The sequence below is a fragment of the Schistocerca serialis genome, chromosome 4, assembly GCF_023864345.2.
Source record: "Schistocerca serialis cubense isolate TAMUIC-IGC-003099 chromosome 4, iqSchSeri2.2, whole genome shotgun sequence".
Lineage (NCBI taxonomy): Eukaryota > Metazoa > Arthropoda > Insecta > Orthoptera > Acrididae > Schistocerca > Schistocerca serialis.
In genome coordinates this window covers 753,321,308-753,341,155 of record NC_064641.1, presented here as the reverse complement: position 1 = coordinate 753,341,155, position 19,848 = coordinate 753,321,308, and the positions used below count along the sequence as shown (strand labels likewise).

Below are 19,848 nucleotides of genomic sequence, written 5' to 3'. Positions count from 1 at the left end.
GTTTTACATAATTCAAGTAATTTAAAATATATTATGATGTAGCCCTCCTTATGCACAATCATAGCTTCTGTCTTAGATATTTATATTTGCAAATAAATCCTACTTCAGAAATGGTTCTATAACCATTCAGCAAATGAAAACGTACCAGTGCAAGAATTCTGTCGTATATATTCTCTTGTATTTTTGCAAAAAGGATCATGTTGAGAAATATTTAAACATATTTCCTTTCTGTTGAAGGTTGGATGGTACATAACTGTACATGTGAAGAATGTTCCACGGCATTTCGTTGAATCCCATAAATCCTCTGACCCATTGACTATTTTTGGATTGTTGCCACATGAACAAAAAATGTCACTGCTAAATGTAGTGTTAAAGCGACCAAATACTCTGGGTGGCCAGTTACCTATAAAGTCAAAGGAGCAACTCATAATCCATTGTGGCTACCGTCGTTTCAAAGCATGTCCGATATTCAGCCAACACACTAATGGTACCAAGCACAAGGTGAGATTTTTGGAGTAATAAGTTCTGTTATTTCATGTATGATAAAACCATTTGCTCCCAACAGCAGTATAAGAAAGTGCTGTTATGTTTTGTGTCAGTTTTTGTCATTTTAGGCTGACTAAAATTACACATATAAAGAAATTTAAAATTGCAGAGAAGAATGTAATAGTCTTGACAGTTGCTGGATTTGATTTAATGTTGTGTAGGTGCATCTGGCAATGGGGAATGAGTAGTAAATATTCAGCACCCTGCTCAACAGTATACTTCATCATTAGGCTTTATCATGCTTGATCTTCTTAAGTTGAACGAAAAAAAAGTTCATTCCTGCGGCACATTAATATTGTGTGCTGGAATGGGACTTGAAACTTGGTCTCTAGCTCTCACTACTTGTATACTATGAACTGTGCTGTCCATGCTTTGTTTTCCTCCATAGCCGCCAAGCTACACATTGTATGGTTTGTATGGTAACAAGCGACAAGTTGAAATTCTAAGAGGCGTACTAATATCTCAGTTTATAGTGCTCTTCTTGCAAAAGGCAGATGTCTGATCTGAGTCTCTGTATTGCACTTAGTTTTAGGAAAACACACACTAGATTGCAGTGTGTACTCTGTTACAGAGCAGAGAAATGTTACCTAAGAACTCATCGAGGCTGTCAAACTCTTTACTGTATCATTTCTGTCACATACTTTAGATGAGTTTGCTCTCATATTAACTCCAGAAATATCCTAGGACTGGCTGGGTGTCACAATTTGGCTGTGGCAGTTGCAGTTTGGCACTTACATACTCTGGCATTAAGCAATTTTCTCTCCATCATATCATAAATCTAATACGGAACCAGTCTCTCGGTTATCTCGAATTGAGTTCTGTTTGCTGTGAGGTCATCATCGCTGTCACATATCTGTTGTGATAACATATGTACGTACAGTATAACCCCACTTTTACGTTCCTGCAATTAATGTTTTCCTGCAGTTAATGACATTTTTATTGCTCCCATCAAATTTCATGTGTCCACAGTGTTAATTCGCACCCAATTTTATGTCAACAAATACATAATTTTCAAACGAAAAAGTGTTGGTATGTTGATGGAGGCAATAAAAAAACACACATACACACACACAAATTTCAAGCTTTCGCAACCCAAGGTTGTTTCATCAGGAAAGAGGGAAGGAGAGGGAAGCCTTGGGTTGCCAAAGCTTGAAATTTGTGTGTGTGTTTGTGTGTGTCTTTATTGTCTCTATCAACATACCAAGTCTTTCTCATTTGGTAAGTTACAGCATCTCTGTTTTTATATATATTTTTCCCACGTGGAATGTTTCCCTCTATTATATTCAATACATAATTTTCCCGTGATTTACACTTTATGAAAAAATGTTTGTGGAGAAAAAATTTACGTAAAATGTCATTGGCATGATGTTGGACATCAAGTAATGTTTACATACATTATATGGCCAAGTTTCTTGACACCAGCATGCTCTACTCAGCGGATTTAAACTGGTACCAATACCAAACTCTACTCTGTGTGGTGGCTGATAGGAGTAACTGTTTGTTCAAATAAAGATATCATGACCAATCAAAACCATTTCCAAACACTCTGTACAGTTCATGCACAGTTTTGTGATTGTTACAATCATCATCACATCTCTGTCAAACCATGTTTAGCAAGCTTCATCTTTTGGCCACTTGTAGCGCATGTTGACACCTTCATTCAGCTTGCATTGCTCAAATGTTTTCGGTTTAAACACAGCGCGAATTACATATATTTTCAGGCTGAGCAAAATGTGTTCCGAGAATCTATTCTTGTTGTTAAGTGGAATATTTACAAATGTGTTTTTTGTGATGTTACACAGAAAAAAATGAGTGATAATTTGCATGTGTGTGGTTTTCTACATAACTGAGGCGGCACAGTACCGGGTAACCTCAAAAAGACGACTACACTTCAAGAGACGCAGGACAACACACATGGAAACACCACAAAAAATACTTATGTAAATATTTGCACTTGATATCGAGAAAAAAGTCTTGAAACACACTGTGCTAAGCATGAAACAATATGTAAGTGTTGCAGTGTTTCATTATTTCAATACTGAATGACAGCTGCAGGCATTCCAAAAACATTGGTTATGACGTATGAAATTGAATCAAACGTTTCTGCTTCCCACTTATCAGTTCCCATTATATCAGCAATTCTTATTAGATAATAATAAGCCTGTATTAGTAAACAAGTGCCTGACAAGAGTATTTTGATGCCTATTACTCGCACATACATAAAGTGCAAGGTGGGTATCCTATACGTAGCTTTTACAGCTTAAAATGTTATTTCCCACATTTTACATTTTCCCGCATTTTACACCATTTTTTTAAAGTCCTCTGAAAAGCATAAAAGTGGGGTTTCACTGTATTTTGTTTATGAGGCAGTGGTATGGAACAGTATCTGAGGCTTTCTGACAATCAAGGAAGACATCTTCAATTTGAGTTCTGCTACCTGCTGCCTTCTGGATCTCATGAGTGAACAGATTAAATTGTTAGATGTGAGTGGTACTTACATAAATGATTTTGCTTGAGTTTTTAAGGTGTAGGTACACCACCACCTCAGCCACTGCTTAAAAAAAATGATCTTAATTTTCACTGCTGGTTGTGTTCATTTGAATATCACAAGTGACAAATGCCTGGGACCTCATTAAGTGTTTTGACACACATCAAAACGGTTTCATGCTACCGAGTGAGGTGTCACAATGGTTAGCACACTGCATTTGCATTGAGGAGGACAATGGTTCAAACCCGTATCTGGCCATCCTGATTTAGGTTTTCTGTTATTTCTCTAAATCACTAAAAGCAAATACAGGAATGGTTCCTTTGAAAAGGCATGGCTGCGTTCCTCCTTCATCCTTCCACAATCCGAGCTTGTGTTCCATCTCTAACAACCTCAGTGTCAACAGGATGTTAGACACTAATCTCCTCCCTCCAATTTCATGCTACAAGTTCCAAAGCACTTGCACTCAATGATATTCAATTAACGCTATTGGTAGTGAAAAATAAAGCCTGTTTTAAAACAGCAGATGAGATAATAATTTACATACACCTTAAAGTATCAACAAATGTGTCAGCACAAATGTCCAGAATGTGCTTAAAATGATTTCGTGCTGATTGAAGCTTTCTGGCAAGTTAAAATGGTGTGCTGGTCTGGGTATACTAACCTGGGACCTAGCCTTATACAGTGAATGCTCTTGGCATCTGGGCTACCTAGCGAAAATCCAACACCTGTTGTTGTAGGTTCAATTCTGCCAGTACCTCTCTTGCATTTTCAAAACTTAACAGAAACACTTCTGCATACTTTTCTGGACCGGCACTCCCAGAAGACAGGATAGCACAGGCGTCGTAAATGAGTCTTCCACTTAGCAGTGGAGTGTGCGCAGTTTTGAAGCTTGGAATGTAGGAGAGAGGTAGTCATGGAATTGAAGCTGTGAGGGCGGATCATGAGTAGTGACCAGTTTGTAGGAGCATTTCCCCCGAAAGCCAAAGTTCTGGATTTGTGTCCTGGTTCCGCAAAGAGTTTTAATCTACCAGAAAGATTCAAACCAGCAAATATCTTGCTGCCTAGTGAAAGATTCATTCTAGATTATGTTAATTCCTACATAGGAATTGTTCTGCCAACACTATAGTCATTGTATACAAGCACAATGGATGTTCCATAATATTATAAGAAATTGATTTCAGTGATTTACTGTTTTGTTTTTGTATTTTATAGGTGGAGTCACCTTAAACAGATTCTGCTCAACTAGACTATTTTGGAGTCGTTCTGTTGAATGGGCAAATGAGATGCTACTTCAGAAAACATTGTGTTTGTAGTGAGAAACAAATTGACATTTTTCCTTGACACTGGGAGTTGCATGAAATGTGTAATAAACAGTATTTGTTTGGTCTAGCTCCATGTACTCATTGCAAAACTGAAATTATCAGTGTCCACCAAAACGCTGGAGGACAGTTGATTATTCTTGGGAGAGAGACGCAATAGAAGCCACCTCCTCCTCACTTGTTTCTGTACTGTAATTTTTGTCTTTGTTCAATATTTGAATGTAAGAAATGCACTGTGAAGTTAATTATTAAAATAGTTTTAGATGACAGAATTTAATATTCCACTCTTCATTTTATCATCTTCCATTTCAGCACCATTATATTCAGTGAGCATTTTGATAAGTGATATTGTTCCCTTTGCTGTGTTTTCATAGAACCAAATCTTTTCAGGGGTTTCTGACAACTGAGCAAGTAAGATCTTGTTGTTGCAATCATTGCAGAAATCTCACATAATTGTCCTTACATTTTTGTTTACTCTGTTCAACTTTTATTTGCCAGCTCTCTCTTTGTTTTCGTAGCGTAGTAGCATCCTAATATTGTTATTGAACCTTGAATGGTTCTTCCCAGTCAGTATCTTCTGTGGCACCAGTCTCTCCAACACATGCCGTACAATACACCTGAATTTGTGCTGGATGTCCCTCATGTTCTCTTCCCCAGAGCTGGACATTTACTGCTCACTTATCAGACAGTTTATAGTTTTGGTGTGCTGTGTGGTACTTTTAAGCATAGAGATTATTATGAAAGATGACTTGTTAAATGCAAGAGAGGACATTATGACTCTCATCATTACACATAAAATAAATACATTAAAATTCACATATATTTGCAATATTCTGTCTTGTTCCAGTATGAGCGCTTCTTCCAACCAGATACCACTGTGGTTGCGAGTATGTACGCACCCATCATATTTCCGCCATGTCCTGTACTTGCTTTTAAGGAAACAAAACAGGGAACTCAAGTAAGTATATAAGTAACTGTGCCAGGTACCTTGCATACTATCATAAAGTTTAAGAAAATGTCACATTTTACTTAGAATTAAATTACTTATTAAATTTTGTTTGGATATTGGCGGAAATTGTACTAAATTTCCAGGAGCAGATGTGGACTGTGACCATAATTAATTGCTTATGAAATGTAAATTAAAACTGAAGAAACTGCAAAAAGGTGGGAATTTAAGTAGGTGGGACCTCTAGAAACTGAAAGAACCAGAGGTTGTAGTGTGTTTCAGAGGAAGTATTAGGGGACAATTGACAAGGACAGGGGAAAGGAATACAGTAGAAGAAGAATGGGTAGCTTTGCGAGATGAAATAGTGAAGTCAGCAGAGGATCACAAGGTAAGAAGAAGAGAGAAATCCTTGGACAACACAGGAGATATCGAATTTAATTGATAAAAGGAGAAAATATAAAACTGCAGCAAATAATGCAGGTGAAAGGAAATACAAATGTCTAAAAAATGAGATTGACAGGAAGTGCAAAATGGCTTAGCAGGAATGGCTAGAGAACAAATATAAGGATTTAGAAGCATATATCACTAGTGGCAAGATAGACACTGCCTATGGGAAAATTAAAGAGACATTTAGAAAAAAGAAAATTAAACCAGTCCTAAACAAAGAAGGGAAAGCAGAAAGGTTGAAGGAGTATATAGAGGGTCTATACAAGGGAGATGTACTTGCGGGCAACTTTATGGAAATGGAAGAGGACGTCAATGGAGATGGGGAGGTATGATACTGCGTGAGGAATTTGACACAGCTCTGGAAGATCTAAGTCAAAACAAGGCCCCAGGAGTAGACGACTTTCATTAGAACTACTGATCACCTTAGGAGAGCCAGCCATGACAAAAGTCTTCCATCTGGTGAGCAAGATGTATGAGATGGTGAAATACCCTCAGAGTTCAAGAAGAGTGTAATAATTCCAATACCAAAGAAAGCTGGTGCTGACAGAAGTGAAAATTACCAAACTTTCAATTAAATAAGTGACAGTTGCAAAATACTAACATGAATTCTTTACAGAAGAATGGAAAAACTGGTGGAAGCAGACATTGGTGAAGATCAGTTTGCATGCTGGAGAAAATTAGGAACATGAGAGGCAATACTGACTATGTAACTTATCTTGGAAGATAGGTTAAGGAAAGGCAAACTTACATTTAGAGCATTTGTAGACTTAGAGAAAGCTTTTGACAGTGTTGTCTGGGATGCTTTCATTCAAATTCTACTGGTGGCAGCGGTAAAATACAGGGAGTGAAAGGCTGTTTACAGTTCATGCAGAAACCAGTTGGCAGTCGTAAGAGTCAAGGGGCATGCAAGGGAAGCAGTGGTTGAGAAGGGAGTGAGATACACTTATAGGTTGTCCTGGATGTTATTCAATCTGTATACTGAGCAAGCAGTAAAAGAAACAAAAGAAAAATTAGGAGTAGGAATTAAAATCCAGAGAGAAGAAGTAAAAACATCGAGGTTTGCCAGTGACATTGTAATTCTGTCAGAGACAGCAGAGGACTTGGAAGAGCAGTTGAACGGAATGGACAGTGTCTTGAAAGGAGGATATAAGATGAACATCAACAAAAGTAAAAATGAGGATAATGGAATGAAGTTGAATTAATCAGGTGATGCTCAGGGAGTTAGATTAGGAAATGAGACACAAAGCAGCAGATGAATTTTGCTATTTGGGGAGCAAAGTGACTGATGATGGATGAAGTAGAGAGGATATGGCAATTTCAAGAAAATCATTTCTGAAGAAGAGAAATTTATTAACATCAAGTATAGATTTAGGTGTCAGGAAGTCTCTTCTGAAGGTATCCATGTATGGAAGTGAAACATGGATGATAAACAATTTAGGAAAGAAGAGATTAGAAGCTTTTGAAGTGTGGTGCTACAGAAGAATTCCGGAGATTAGTTACCTGATCTACCCAACTGATGAGAAGCTACTGAATCGAATTGGTGGAAAAGAACTTTGTTGCACAGCCTGACTAGAAGAAGGGATTCTTAGGTAGGACACATTCTGAGACATGAAGGGATCACCAATTTAGTACTGGAGGAAAGTGTGGAGGGTAAAAATCATAGAGGGAGACCAAGAGATGAATACAGTAAGCAGATTCAGAGGGTTGTAAGTTGCAGTAATTACTCAGAGATGAAGAGGCCTCCACGGGATAGAGTAGCATGGAGAGGTGCATCAAATCATTCTTCGTACTAAAGAGCATGACAACAACTTTGGTCTCTCAACAGTTTTGAATTTTCATGCCTTGTAAGAAAGACCAACATTGAAATTATAAGAAAGAAACAACAGTGTAACATTTTAGTGTTTGTTTTAACTTGAGACAACTAAATATCTCAGAAATGATGCATCATACAAAAAAATTTATAAATGAAAAGTTAGTATTAGTAAAGAGGACATATGTGTGTGCTACAGCTGTCCACCTCCTAATACCCCTCCTTCGTGGGAAGGGCCAGGTGTGTTTCCTATTTTTATAGCATATTCAAATTCTACATCAGAAAATATATACAGTTTACTCAAAACATTGTTTCCCATTCGTGGTAGATCACATAGTAATCAACAAATATCGAGTGTGCCAATTTTTACTATTACAAACCGACACATTTTATTTTACATTTCATTTACGATGCAGATATAAACCTTTGTGTTCTAATGGTTAATGCTTATGTTTGAAATTTACTTCAGTAAATTTGATTATACAGTACGGTTAGCTGTTTCAGAGATTGGTTAGAAACTACATTTAGTGTGACCAGGAACAGCAATGTGAATTGACTCGACAAAATCAAACATCTATATGGTGAGAGGCAAGGGGAATCACCAGTATCAAGCATCATTATGGGAACAGAAAACTATTATATCCACGTCATTGTTCCTGGATCACACTAAACTGTGTTTCGAAACAGACATTAAAATGACTGACAATACTGGATTGTACAGTCAAATTTGCAACACTAAAGTAAATTTCAAACATAAAAATCAACTATTAGAACACAAAGGTTTACATTTACAACATAAATGAAATGTAGAATCAAATGTTCGGTTTGTAATTACAAAAACAGGCACACTTGATATTTGTCGATTATAGTGCCATCTACCATGAACGGGAAACAATGGTTTGAGTAACTCATATGTATTTTTTTATAGGCTCCAAATACAACAATAGCAAATGATGTGAATAAAAGGTAGAAGTTTGTTTCTAGATAAGAAACACACCATATACTGCTGACATTTGGCCTGTTGGGCAGATGTTTTCGGAGCAATACCTGGAGGCCACAGTTCCGTTATATTAAGAGAGTCAGAAAATATCCCTCAACAACCTCCGAAATTTTGTTGATGGAGTTCAGGTTCTGTTGATGGAGTTCAGGTTCGCACTGTGTGAACATATTTTTTCAACTTGAAATTAAGTATTGAGTTATTAATCATAATTGTTTTGTTGGGGGTTACTGAACTTCAGTGAACTATTCATGCTTTAGATTTTTGGAGCCCGTTTGTTGATAACTGAAACTTTCTGTGGTAATATGTCACGTATGATGTTAGGAATTGTATCACCCACAGTTACAGATTCATTAATTATTGCATAGTGAAAATTGGATTTTTTTTAATGATAGACGGTTCCATACTTCTTGCATTTATAAAAAGCTCTCTCCATTCTTTTTGGTTTAGACTGCAAATTTGTTTCACATGAAGGTACCAAAGCTCTGGACACAATGTTCTTAATCTTGATTTTTACGTTGAATACCAGATTAATAATTTTAGACCTTGAAATTGCACACTTTTATTTTAATTTTTTTTAATAGAAATGTACACTCGAAGATATAAAAATGATGCACTACGAAGGAGTTATCCAAGTTGGATGGAAATTGAGAGATATGATGTACGTGGAACAGACAGACAAATGAGTACACTTTCAGAAAAATGGGATGATTTATTCAAGAGAAAGAGCTTCAAAATTTATGAAGTCCATAATGTGTTGGTCCACCACTGGCCTTTATGTAAGCAGTTATTTGACTGGGCATTAATTGATAGATTTGTTGGGTGTTCTCCTGAGGGATATCATGCCAAATTCTGTCCAACTAGTGCATTAGATCATAAAAATCCTGAGATAGTTGGAGTTTGCTGCCCATAACGCTCCAAATGTTCTCAATTGGGAAGAGATCTGATGACCAGTATGGCCAAGGTAGGGTTTGGCATGAAGAAAAACAGTAGAAACTCGCTATGTTCAGGTGGGCATTGTCTTGCTGAAACATAAAAAGACAACAAAATGGGGCATCGAATATTGTCGATATACTGCTGTGCTGCAAGGGTGGCATGAATGACAACAAAAGGGGTGATGCTGTGAAATGAAATGAAATGGCATCCTAGACCATCACTCCTGGTTGTCAGGTTGTACGGTGAGCAGCAGTCAGATACATGCCCCACCACTGTCTGGGGCACCTTCAGGCATATCATCTACATCTACATCAACATCCATACTCCGCAAGCCACCTGACGGTGTGTGGCGGAGGGTACCTTGAGTACCTCTATTGGTTCTCCCTTCTATTCCAGTCTTCAGCTGAGAATCTCATTGGCTGGAGAGGAATTCTTTTCAGTGATGAGTTCTGCTTCAAATTGGTCCCCAGTGACCAGCAAAGATGTGTCTGGAGACACTCCAGATAGCTTTGGGGTACGAACCTGACAGTTGCCCATCATATGACCTGACAATGAGGAGTCTGGGGTGGCATTTCTTTTCATAGTGGGATCCCGTTGGTTGTCATCTGTGACTCCCCTACAGCACAGCATTGTATCAACAATATTCCACTCCCCATTTTTTATTGATTGTCATGACAAGCCAATCTGGGCTTACATTTCAGCAAGGTAATGCCTGTCTGCTTGTCTTTATGGTTACCAAAGCCTAGTTTGACCACCAAGGTCACCAGAGAGCTCCCCAACTGAGAACGTTTGGAACATTATGGGCAGGGCCCTCCAACAAGCTCGGGATTTTGATGCCCAGATGTGCCAATTGGACAGAATTTGGCATGGTATCCATCAGGAGGATACCCAAAAACTTTATCAACTGATGCTAAGATGAATAACTGCTTGCATAAGGGCCAGACATTGACCAATGTGTTATTGACTTTCCAAATTTGTGAGCTCTTTGTCTTGAATAAATCATCCAGTTTTTGTGGAGTTGTAATCATTTCACGTCTACCAGTTCCCATCCCATTCGGATAATTCCTTCATTATGTAGTGTTAGGTTTCAGATTTCAGTACTCTAGGAACCAAATTCAACTTATAATATTCTAAATGACCAAGAGAAGCAGTTTCTAAAATAACTGCCATTTTTCACAATCATGTGTTACAATTGCTGCACTGATAATCACTGCAATGTTTCTGGTAATGTACATAGTGCATAACTATCACAATAAAAGTTGACAAAATACTCCATATTGTTATCATAGTTTAAGTATCCATAACCTTAACAATCATAACTATGCAGTTGTTGGTTTCTTGTAAGCACCCACTGAATATTCTCTATTTTGTTTGATTATTATCTGCATCCAGTTGCTCAAAAGTTTCATCTGTATGTGAGGTACACAAACCATATTGTGGCTCATTTAGTCCTTATCCTTTCTGAAGCCCAGCACATGGCTTGCTAGTCACCATTGACACCATCTCTCTCTTCAACAACATTTTCCATGTATCTGGTTTGTTTGCTGCTGAATACTTGATCAGTCATCTGAGGGCAAAATAAACATCTATTCTCATTTCACTCAGCAGTGCCTTTCATCATGGAGAGGCAGACATAGAGTACATATGCTGGAGTAAACGAACATTCAGCACTTCATCTGTTCTGGCTTCATGATCTGTTTTCATCATCTAGATCCATAACTTAAGGAATTCATTTTTATAAGTAAAATTTGTGCCACGTTTCTCTAAGTTGATAATCGGTTCACTAATGGATAACTAAATAACGGTGACCAGGTTTGAGTTCTGACATGTCACTCTGTTACCGTCTGTCATAACTGTGGACAGATTACAACAGAGTGAAATAATCTGGGAGCGTTAACATTACTGTGACACATGCTATGGCATCTCTCTGTGACAGAATGCTTACCTATTGTTTGATGTTGCGCCCAACTTTGATGAAACTTGAATTTTCATATCTTGCTGTACTGGAAAAAAAAAAATCCTGGAAATTGATGTTTTTAGGGAGAATGCCAAGAGATGTACATTGGCCAAAAATAATTTTTAAAGGTGGTTCATTGTATTTTATTTGCCACTATGCCATAGTTGATGGCCAGTTCCAGCTTTACAATTCACAGTTTATACAGGTAAAAGGACACATCTCTCTTCCTTTGCATATACATGCAGAAGAGGAATCACGCAATCATTAAACAGCATCACAGTATTGGTTAAAGTTCACAATGGCATAATGTACAGAGATGGACACTTGAAATTAACAGTGCACACAAATAATTTTTAGTAAGATCATCAGCATTAATAATACTGTCCAGTTAATAGTGATGTGATATATGCACTCTGAAATTACATTTACTGTTTCACACAAGGTGTTACGGAGCAAAGATATTTCACAATTGGAGACACTTTACATTAGGCGACATATCTGTTGCACATAAAAATAGTGGCAGCAGAGTTTTACATGGAACGACATAATGATGTTATCAGTGTGCTGGCCATTTGCCGACTTTTTCATGAACTGACATAATGTATTATTGGTATGACCTCCAGGTGCAGACTGCCAATTTTGGCCAAGGGTGGCTATTTAAAGACAAATGTAAGCACATGTGATTTATGAAAATACTTAATGCTTTGAAATTTGGCTAGTTTAGATTTTACTATATTGCACATATGGTTTATGAAAAATGTTTCAGGTAAGTAATTCATAAAACTACATGGAACATTATTATTACGTGTCATCTGAAATCCCCTGTTTAGTTGGCATCCATTTCTAAATAAGTATTGTATGAGCCTAAATTATTTCAAATCTTAATTACTGAATTAATTAGTAAGAGGTATTGTCTGATTCAGAAAAAAAATGCATCAGCAAAGTTATAGTGGCAATACTACACTCATTTAAGCAAAATAGGTGATTAAAATTTTGAGGATCCTGATTTTTTTTTTATGTCAATTATTGCATAAGTTAATTGATTTCAGATAATTCCAAATATGTTCTTGGAAAGTCAGAAATGTCTGCTTTTGAATGATTAGTAACAATACCTCCTCTACGGCTTTTTTGCTCACGGTATTTTGCCGTTGTATGACATTATCGTAACTTCGGTTAGCTGTAATTTTTAATAACTCAGGCTGCAAGTAAAATCAAATGCATCATAGTAATCAGGTAGACAAATATAAACAAATAACTATAAGTTTAAATGAGACTTAATGCAAATATCAATTTTACGCTCCTGTATACATTACCTATTACGAATGCATCTGCATTAGATATAGAATGAAAGAGTGAAAATGTTAGTTATTCTTGGGTGCCGAAAACATAACAGGTGGATCAGATTCCAACTTCCTGCGTATCACCTTCCCCTCTCCTCTTCCAGTTTTGTGACATGAGGCGAACATATTTACAAATGCTGATTTATTCTGTGAACACACAGCCATCCTCAAAGCAGTTCATATCAACTGGTCTCAATGTCACTAATTTTTAAATTATTTCTTTCCCATTCAATGCTTCCTAGCCTTATATATACCGGCCAGTTTCTGAAGCAATGTCCTAAACTGAAGTCTACTTATCAATCCTCAATCCATGGAGATTGTTCTTGTTTCTATTCTTAGACTGGGTGTTATATTGTTCTTGTTTCTATTCTTAGGTAGAGTGTTTTATTGTTCTTGTTTCATTTCTTAGATGGGATGTTAATATTCTGTGTTTGTACTGATATGAATGACATTGTTCTTTTCATTGTTTTATTTAAATGTGTGTTATACTATTGAAAATAAGTTTCTTTTGTTTCCATTGCTTTATACTTGAAATTTGAGTATCGTGTAATAAATTAAAATCTGTCTCCATAGGTTGTTGTTGTTGTTGTTGTTGTTGTTGTTGTTGGGGTCTTCAGTCCAGAGACTGGTTTGATGCAGCTCTCCATGCTACTCTATCCTGTGCAAGCTTCATCATCTCCCAGTACCTACTGCAACCTACATCCTTTTGAATCTGTGTAGTGTATTCATCTCTTGGTCTCCCTCTACAATTTTTACCCTCCACGCTGCCCTCCAATACTAAATTGGTGATCCCTTGATGCCTCAGAATATGCCCTACCAGCCGATCCCTTCTTCTAGTCAAGTTGTGCCACAAACCCCTCTTCTCCCCAGTTTTGTTCAGTACCTCCTCATTAGTTATGTGATCTACCCATCTAATCTTCAGCATTCTTCTGTAGCACCACATTTCGAAAACTTCTATTCTCTTCTTGTCCAAACTATTTATCGTCCATGTTTCACTCCTATACATGGCCACAGTCCATACAAATACTTTCAGAAACGACATCCTGACACTTAAATCAATACTCAATGTTAACAAATTTCTCTTCTTCAGGAACGCTTTCCTTGCCATTGCCAGTCTACATTTTATATCTTCTCTATTTCGATCATCATCAGTTATTTTGCTCCCCAAATAGCAAAACTCCTTTACTACTTTAAGCGTCTCATTTCCTAATCTAATTCCCTCAGTATCACGCGACTTAATTCGACTACATTCCATTATCCTCATTTTGCTTTTGTTGATGCTCATCTTATATTCTCCTTTCAAGGCACTGTCCATTTCGTTCAACTGCTCTTCCAAGTTCTTTGCTGTCTCTGACAGAATTACAATGTCATCGGAAAACCTCAAAGTTTTTATTTCTTCTCCATGGATTTTAATACCTACTCCGAATTTTTCTTTTGTTTCCTTTACTGCTTGCTCAATATACAGATTGAATAACATCGGGATAGGCTACAACCCTGTCTCACTCCCTTCCCAACCACTGCTTCCCTTTCATGCCCCTCAACTCTTATAACTGCCATCTGGTTTCTGTACAAATTGTAAATAGCCTTTTGCTCCCTGTATTTTACCCCTGCCACCTTTAGGATTTGAAAGAGAGTATTCCAGTCAACATTGTCAAAAGCTTTCTCTAAGTCTACAAATGCTAGAAAGGTAGGCTTGCCTTCCCTCTATCTATTCTCTAAGATAAGTAGTAGGGTCAGTATTGCCTCATGTGTTCCAACATTTCTACGGAATCCAAACTGATTTTCACGACGGTCGGCTTCTACCAGTTTTTCCATTCATCTGTAAAGAATTCGTGTTAGTATTTTGCAGCTGTGACTTATTAAACTGATAGTTCGGTAATTTTCACATCTGTCAACACCTGCTTTCTTTGGGATTGGAATTATTATATTATTCTTGAAGTCTGAGGGTAATTCGCCTGTCTCATACATCTTGCTCATGAGATGATAGAGTTTTGTCATTGCTGGCTCTCCCAAGGCTATCAGTAGTTCTAATATAATGTTGTCTACTCCCGGGGCCTTGTTTCAACTTAGGTCTTTCAGTGCTCTGTCAAACTCTTCAATTAGTATCATATCTCCCATATCATCTTCTACCTCCTCTTCAATTTTCATAATATTGTCGTCAAGAACATCACCCTTGTGTAGATCCTCTATAAATTCCTTCCACCTTTCTGCTTTCCCTTCTTTGCTTAGAACTGAGTTTCCATCTGAGCTCTTGATATTCATGCAAGTGGTTCTTTTTTCTCCAAAGGTCTCTTTAATTTTCCTGTAGGCAGTATCTATCTTACCCCTCATGATACATGCTTCTACATCCTTACATTTGTCCTGTAGCCAACCCTGCTTAGCCATTTTGCACTTCCTGTTGATCTCATTTTTGAGATGTTTTTATTCCTCTTTGCCTGCTTCATTTACTGCATTTTTATATTTTCTCCTTTCATCAATTAAATTCAATATTTCTTCTGTTACCCAAGGATTTCTATTAGCCCTCGTCTTTTTACCTACTTGACCCTCTGCTGCTTTCACTATTTCATCTCTCAAAGCTACCCATTCTTCTTCTACTGGATTTCTTTCCCCATTCTTGTCAATCGTTCCCTAATTCTCTCCCTGAAACTCTCTACAACCTCTGGTTCTTTTAGTTTATCCAGGTCCCATCTTGTTAAATTCCCACCTTTTTGCAGTTTCTTCAGTTTTAATCTACAGTTCATAACCAATAGATTGTGGTCAGAGTCCACATCTGCCCCTGGAAATGTCTTACAATTTAAAACCCGGTTCCTAAATCTCCGTCTTACCATTATATAATCTATCTGACACCTTCCAGTTTCTCTAGGCTTCTTCCATGTATACAACCTTCTTTTATGATTCTTGAACCAAGTGTTAGCTCCATAGATACTTATGCAAAAGTACACCCTCACATTAACAAATATGGATATGAAAACACAGTAAAGTTGTATCTGATTATTTGTTTCAGTGTATGTGTAATGATATTTTTCAGATGCTTGTTGGAATTGGTAGTGTGTTGTCCATAAATCCCGATAGGATTGTTGTGAAAAGAATTGTCCTTAGTGGACATCCAATCAAGGTGAACAAGAGGTCTGCAGTCGTGAGGTATATGTTTTTTAACAGAGAAGATATAAACTGGTTTAAGCCTGTCGAGCTTCATACAAAATATGGTCGGCGAGGACATATCAAAGAGCCTCTAGGTAAGTCTGAAAACGAAAAATAATTCATAAATGAGATATTAGTCTAAGGTGAGCGTGGCACATTAAACATATACTAGGACTGGAAATGCTTGTATTCTGTCACACCTACCTGTGAAATAAGAAAGTTACAGAACTTCAGTGCTGTCCAAGCTTCATCTTTAGAACTTTTCTTTCTTCATTTCTTCATACCCTTTCAGTGACTGTTGTGTGTATGCGGAAAGGGGGGGGGGGGGTTCGTTTCCAGATAGTTACCACATTCCTTATTTGTCTCCATTCTGAAAAATTCATTAGTATAATATTCCTTTCCCTTATAAAAATTCAATTCAAAACTGAGGTAGGGGTTCATTGTTTCTCACAGCACTTGTATTTGAGAAGCAAAGTTAAAATCCCGCCACCTATCTGACCATCAAGATTCATTGATATCCCTAGATTGCTTAAGCGAAATGACAGGATGTTACATTGTGAAAAAGTCTGGTCACATTTCTGCCCATCAGTGTGTTCTGCATTTGCGTTCTGTTACTAATGATCATATTTTGTCTGTGACATTAAACCTTAATCTTTTGTCATTCTGTTTTTCCAAAACAAGAAACGTCAGTAACATATTTGTTGATCAGCATCTTTCAAAAATATGAAATGTCAACAGACAGTGAAAGCTGTTGGTTCCCAATTAGTGAAACAGTCTTTACAGGTAATGTGTCAAGCTTTGTAAAATAATGTCTGGATATAATTTTCTTCATTGTAGCTTATAACAGAATAGGAAAAATGTAGGGGTGCAGAGGAGAGAAAAGAGGAAGAAGGAAAGAAGAGTCGGATCTCTAAGTCATGCACAATTCATTATGTGCATGACACATTACCATATCTCCCTCCCCCCCTCCCCCCCCCTCCCCCCCCCTCCCCCCCCCCTCTCTCTCTCTCTCTCTCTCTCTCTCTCTCTCTCTCTCTCTCTCTCTCTCTCTCTCTCATTATTCTCATTATGTTGGAAGAAACTGCCAGGTTGTTTCTTCTTGCAATTGTTGTAGTTTATAAAAGCCTCTTGCTTTTGTTCCTGTTGGTTGTGGCTATTTGTTAGTGTGGAAGCTACTGATTGTTTATACTGTTCCTGCTTCGTGGAACTGTTACTTATTTGGCTGTACTGTGGTGAATCATCTGCACAGCATGTCTGGCCGTCAAGGTGATATGTGCCAGTGTGGTTTGCAGTTGAGCTCCCATATGTCTCAGTGCTTTTGTAGGAGGTGGCTGCCACATCGTAGGTCCTGTCTCTCAACATCTTGATGTCAGTGATGTGATGCAGCTTCTCGGTGGGGAAGTACCTTGGAAGATAGAATGCCATCTGGAGTGCTCTATCCTGGAACGTTCGAAGTCTCTTGTGGTTGCTGTCACCTGTATTGCCCCATACAACTGCCACATATTCTAGTAGTGGTCGTATGGTGACTTTGTACAGCATGAGACCGGCATGTTCTGGCAGCATGGTGGTGGGGCTTAGTACTGGGTAGAGCAACCTCATTCTGCCCAGTGCTTTTCCTGTGATGTTCTCAACATGTTGTCGCCATGTTAGCTTCCTGTCTAATGTGACGCCAAATTACTTTGCTGTAGCACCTCATGGTACAGGGTCACTCCTCACCGAGTCTGTGGGCATGTTTGGACTGATGTGCCAATGAGCAGTGATCAGCACCTGACTCTTCTCATCGTTGTAAACCAGCCTCCACTTCATGGCCCAAGTTGTAAGGGAGTCACGGCTTGTGTACAGGGAGTAAAGTACTGAGCCGATGACCAGCCCTTGAGATACTCCTGTAAGTTTTCAGTACTCCATGGAAAATTCCCTGCCCCGTCGTGAAACGACTTTCCTCCAAGATAACTCTGGAGGAGACTCATGTGCGACACAGGTATTCGCAGCATGAGTAGCTTGTACAGGAGACAGTCAGGCCACAATCAATCAAAGGCACGTGACACATTGAGCAGAAGATCATCAAATACTCATGTCGGTCAACTGCTGTGAACACTTCCTCTGTTAGGCACAGTAGCTGGTCTGTTGATGAGTATTGCCGATGAAAACCAAACTCCTCATCAGGGAGTATGGCTTCTGCTTCTAGGCGAGTCAGCAGGTGCATCAGGTATAGCTGCTCAAAGATTTTCGACAGTGTTGGTAGTAGGCTGATGGGGTAGTAATTCCTTGCCAGGCTGGTGTCTTTGCCTGGCTTCGGAAGTTCAACTATCTCAGCATGTTTCCAGCATGTTGGAAATTCACTGCTAAGCAGCACCTGATTTAAGACTGCAGATGGTCGGCTGTTAGTTATTTCAGCAGTTGGTTAGTATTGATGGCTTGTCCATATGCTTTCTTGCTGTTACAGCAGTGATGTTGAAGCTGCACTTACTCAATGGTAATGGGCCGTATTGCGTTGTCTTCTGCGCGATGGCTGAGGAAAGCAGTGAGACATTCTGCCACAAGCCTCATATGGTCATTGTCAGCGGGATCGTCCACTGGTGTGAAATTTGCCATGAACATGTCCATTTCCTCAGAGATCTAGGCCACAGTGATTTGCTGGCAGGATGTTAGTGTTTGTGATCAAGATGACTGGCACATGGTCCAGGGAGAGTGCTGCATGCATGCTGACCACACTATTGTGGTTGATTCCCTTGATGATGACAATGTTGAGGACATCTGGTCGTCTTCTCGCTGGGTAGACCCCAAAATCCCATGACTAGAGATACGTGCTGTGTGCATAGCTGCGTTTAGATGACCAAAGCCACATATTTTAGTGATAATTATTGTAATTGGGCCTCAGTATTATAAAATGATATAAATTATTATGTAGAAATTATGTTGTTTAACCTATTTGCTTATAAAATTGTTTGATGCACCCAATACTTCAATTGGAAAATGTCAGTTAGTCTACAAGCAAAGAGTAAATACTTAAATTTTTCTATATCCTCCATGCGTACCACCTCCATTTAGTATCTGATGAAGAAATTAAATTTAAAGTTTGTTTTTTATCTTCATAAATATTATAAACAATAAATATTATTTGATAATCGAGCTTTTTGTTATTTCCAGGTACTCATGGACATATGAAGTGTGTCTTCGATGGCCAGCTTAAATCACAGGATACTGTTCTCATGAATTTGTATAAACGTGTGTTTCCAAAATGGACTTATGACCCATATGTGAGAGTGCCGCATTCCTTGTACAATTATTCAGACTTAATGTCTGTGGATGAAGTAGATTAAAGATTTTATATTACCCATCTTGAGTATAAATGTTTATTTATTGGCAAAATATGGCTGAGTCATTTGTTTGGTCATTTTCTTTGAAAGGAGACAGTATTGTGTGTATCTCAGGAGACACAGTCTTAGAACCTGTTGGGCAGGCAGCTTTGCCAGTTTAGCGGAATTTTTGATCACCTCTACCTTATGCTGAAACACACAAATACAGTTCTTTGTTATAGATACACTAACAGTGAGTTTCTGACAAGCACAGAGAACATCGTTGTATAGCAGATGTGAATGAAGAAAGAAGTGCAGGTTATTGCCCACTGTGAGTGTATGTATGGAACTTATTACCGATAAGTTTGGTTGTCAACTGAAAGCATACAGTATTGCTTGATCTGCACTGATAATGTTGGTGGTTCCACGACATATGTAAGAGTATGTTGATAATGTAATAACAGGAGACTGAGTAATAGCTCCAGAAGGTGGACCACTTACCACAAGTTCATTAAATGTTTCAAAATGACAGTCATAGTGAAGCAAAAGACAGAAAAATATATGACAGAAGAAGGTAACTTTGTGATTTGAATCAAAGGATTATAAATGATCATTCACAGATAGC

General features: G+C 38.1%; 1 protein-coding gene across 1 annotated transcript in view; it reads left to right on the top strand.

The window, feature by feature from the left end:
* The window catches only part of LOC126473296 (pre-rRNA-processing protein TSR1 homolog), an 86,501-nt gene extending 67,237 nt beyond the window's left edge, over positions 1–19,264 (top strand). Inside the window, exons 9-12 of the mRNA XM_050100264.1 lie at positions 238–501; positions 5,201–5,311; positions 15,815–16,022; positions 19,075–19,264. Of these exons, the coding sequence (XP_049956221.1) occupies positions 238–501; positions 5,201–5,311; positions 15,815–16,022; positions 19,075–19,247 (756 nt within the window). The 3' untranslated portion in view covers positions 19,248–19,264. The remainder of the gene's footprint in view (positions 1–237; positions 502–5,200; positions 5,312–15,814; positions 16,023–19,074) is intronic.
* The last annotated feature ends 584 nt before the right edge of the window (positions 19,265–19,848 follow it).